The sequence below is a fragment of the Lactuca sativa genome, chromosome 9, assembly GCF_002870075.4.
Source record: "Lactuca sativa cultivar Salinas chromosome 9, Lsat_Salinas_v11, whole genome shotgun sequence".
In the NCBI taxonomy this organism is placed as follows: Eukaryota; Viridiplantae; Streptophyta; class Magnoliopsida; order Asterales; family Asteraceae; genus Lactuca; species Lactuca sativa.
In genome coordinates, this window is record NC_056631.2 from 98,291,074 (window position 1) to 98,294,861 (window position 3,788).

Consider the following 3,788-nt stretch of genomic DNA (forward strand, 5'->3'; position numbering starts at 1 on the left):
ATGAAAATGACAATTCATATATATGTTAGATTAAAAAGAAATATTTGATATTTACATAAATTCCGATTTTGTAATTTGAATAATAAACTTATGTATTATATGTAATAAAGATTAAAATATACACTTAAAAAATTAAAGATATAAAAAGTAAATAATAGATAAGTTATGAGGTTATTATGAGAATTGAAGGGTGCAAAATGTAAATTTATATATTACTGTGGGGCAAAAAAAACCATTTTTCCAAAAGAAATAAGAATCAATCCATTTTGCAAAGTTACTGTTAGTGTGCTAATTATATCACAAAAGGTCATATTTTCTTTGTTAAAATTTTTCTTATAACTATGAGTGCATACCAAATGTTAACCCTGCAATTATATTATATTCAGATAGTCCTTTTGCGCGATTGATTCAAATAGTAATTCGATGATAAAACAATCTAAGCCAACAATCCAACATTAACAAACCATTTAAAAAAAACCCTAATTAATTAATATGAATCCATAAGAACAAAAAAAGAATCAAAAACCCTAACTCAAACATTCTAGCTGCTTATTGACCCAAACTACCAGATGCAGCACAAGTTTAGACTCGCCACCGCCGATCCAGAACCCAGTTCTCCGACCATGTTTGCGGCAATGGCAACAAAATTATCAAAAAATCATTCAACGAACCAACTAAACGACCCATCTTCAACATCCTAACCTGCACGATTCATTTCCCACCCTTCTTCGCTGCTGCTTTCGTCACCTTTGCTCCAGTCGGATCCTTCTTCTCCACACTCTTGATCACACCCACCGCCACCGTCTGCCTCATATCCCTCACCGCAAACCGCCCAAGTGGTGGATACTCCGAGAACGTCTCCACCACCATGGGTTTCGTCGGAATCATCTTGATCATACCTGCATCACCATTTTTAAGAAACTTCGGCTCCTTCTCAAGCTCCTTCCCCGATCGCCTATCAATCTTTGTCAAAATTTCAGCAAACTTCACGGCAATATGTGACGTGTGACAGTCCAGCACCGGAGCATAGCCGTTTCCGATCTGTCCCGGGTGGTTCATGATAATAACTTGCGAAGTAAAGTTGGCAGCACCCTTGCATGGATCGTCTTTCGAGTTAGACGCAACGTATCCTCGCTTCAGATCTTTCACAGACACATTCTTCACGTTGAACCCGACGTTGTCGCCGGGGAGTGCTTCCTGGAGAGCTTCATGGTGCATCTCAACAGACTTAACTTCAGTTGTCAAACCAGATGGACCGAAAGTCACGAGCATCGTCGGTTTGATGACGCCGGTTTCAACACGACCGACTGGAACAGTTCCGATACCACCAATCTTGTACACGTCCTGAAGTGGAAGACGGAGGGGCTTGTCGGAAGGTCTCTTGGGTTCGTTAATGGCGTCAAGAGCGTCGAGGAGAGTTGGACCTTTGTACCAGTCTAAGTTGGTGGACCTTTCGATCATGTTGTCACCTTCAAAACCAGAGATCGGAACAAATGGGATCTTGTCAGGGTTGTATCCGACCTTCTTCAAATACGATGAGACCTCCTTCACAATTTCATCGTATCTCGCCTTCGAGTACTTAGGAGTAGTCGCATCCATCTAAAAAGAAGAGAAAAAGTGTAAACACAGAAGAAATCGATGTGAACAAAAAAAAGTAAAAATCTATTACCTTGTTGCAACAACAAATCATCTGTTTGACTCCAAGAGTGAAAGCAAGGAGAGCGTGTTCACGAGTCTGACCATCTTTAGAGATACCAGCTTCAAAGCCACCGGTGGTGGAGTCGATGATAAGGACGGCACAGTCGGCCTGAGAAGTTCCGGTGATCATGTTCTTGATGAAATCGCGGTGGCCGGGAGCGTCGATGACAGTGCAGTAGTACTTTGTGGTCTCAAACTTCCACAAAGCAATGTCGATGGTGATACCACGCTCACGCTCGGCCTTGAGTTTATCGAGCACCCATGCGTATTTGAATGAACGCTTGTTCATCTCAGCAGCTTCTTTCTCGAACTTTTCAATCACACGCTTGTCAATTCCTCCAAGCTTATATATCAGATGTCCGGTGGTTGTAGACTTGCCGGAGTCGACATGTCCGATGACCACAATGTTGACGTGAGTCTTTTCCTTACCCATGATCAAATCTTAAAACTGTATTAACAAAATAAACTTCAGAATAATGATAATAATATAATCTTTATCTTTGGACAAGTTTCAGAGAATGATTCAATTTTGAAAAGAAATCTCACAAAAGCTAATCAATACTAAAACAGTCGTAAACGGAAAGAATCATCGGGAATGAAGATGAAGAATACCGATCAAACAGTACATACAACTAATCAAATCAAAACAGAAGATAGATCGAATAAATCAGTAAGATCTGATTTGATTGATCATCAAAACATTTAACTTTGATCATTTATGATCAAAGAATTACTAAAATAAAGTGCATCGAAGAGAGATGTGACCTTGTAGTGAATAATGGATCAAAACCCTAGTTTCAGAGGAAGCAATGATCAATCGCTAGTAGAAGAGAGTGAGAGTGCAAGTTAATGTGAAGACGTACGAGGTAGTTTATATATATATGGGAGAAGTGCGAATTGGCCGCGTCAAAAATTTATGGAAGTTACAGTTAACCCCCTAAACAATGAAGTCTGAGCTACTTGAAACCCATGATGATATTAATTACAACCTGAACACTTTTAATTTTAAAAACTATGAATATCAATATGATCGGAACTAAGAAGTGAGAGTAATATATAGTTTTTAACAAATGGAATAACTCATCCATGGATTTTTATCATAAGTTCCAGATATATGTATTAAATGCTAAAATGCATGAAATGCATACAATATTTATGGTATATAATAAATGTTATGAATATCAAGTATGTTCATTCTTTTCACCCTTTATTTAGACCAATTTAATAAATAAACACGTCCAATACTCAAAAGCCATCATAACACATAACGCATGAAACAACATGTTAATTTCATTAAATTAAGAATATGAAGGGACCGGAATGACTGTTTTTTAAAAGCGAAGGGAAAATTTTGTAGTTATGGGAAAGATGTTGGTGATGAAAGGAAATACTTGGTGCACGTGTTTTATAAAGTCTTTGGTTGTTTGGCAAAGAGATATATTCGCATCTAAATTGGGAGCAATATTGACTACTCGATTGTGCAAACAATTTATGAAACCAGAATTCCCCCGATCTCCGTGGTCCAAAGCGAAATAGCATTGAGTTTGCTGCAACCATTTGCCTTGGCTCTCGGCCTCTCGGGGATATATAAGAATAGGACGACGTCAAAGTGGCCTTTAATATTTAAATTAACTTTTAACTATATTAATAATAGTAATTTTTATTATATTGTGTAAATAATATTTAATTTTTAAACATAGCCTTTTCATATAAAGTTTACGTTGGCAAATCTTGGCTCCCTATCTGTTCCTCATAGATCGCCCCTTCTCCTTTATTTCTCAACAAAATTGAATCCGTCAACTCAATCAAATACACAGCACACTAATTTCAACTTTTTAATTTTCAAAAAGTAGAATTAAACCCTCGAGCAAAAGTTCGCGATCGGTCCATGGAAATAATTTGGCTTGCGGTGATTTCATAGTGCATCTAACCAAAGAAACATCCGATTTGATATTTGCGAAACAATTATGTAAAATATATAACATACTTTTAGGATTTGTTTGGGATTGCGTAAATCCCATGTAACTGTTATGATCTAATCTTGTTGATCGAAAAGAAGACAAAGATGTGTAGTCATTGTTGTTAGATCT

General features: G+C 37.3%; 1 protein-coding gene across 2 annotated transcripts; it reads right to left on the reverse strand.

The window, feature by feature from the left end:
• Positions 1 to 319: 319 nt before the first annotated feature.
• Positions 320 to 2,131, reverse strand: LOC111895253 (elongation factor 1-alpha). 2 transcript variants are annotated; one of them, XM_042898130.2, is made up of 3 exons: positions 1,670 to 2,131; positions 1,300 to 1,599; positions 320 to 1,092 (listed from the first exon to the last, which is right to left on the reverse strand). In XM_042898130.2, exons 1-3 carry the CDS (start codon positions 2,129 to 2,131, stop codon positions 712 to 714), a joined length of 1,143 nt encoding a protein of 380 aa, XP_042754064.1. In that variant the 3' UTR covers positions 320 to 711. The 2 variants fall into 2 exon arrangements, with proteins under 2 accessions (XP_042754064.1, XP_023747111.1); XM_023891343.3 differs by having other exon boundaries at positions 320 to 1,599.
• Positions 2,132 to 3,788: the final 1,657 nt, after the last annotated feature.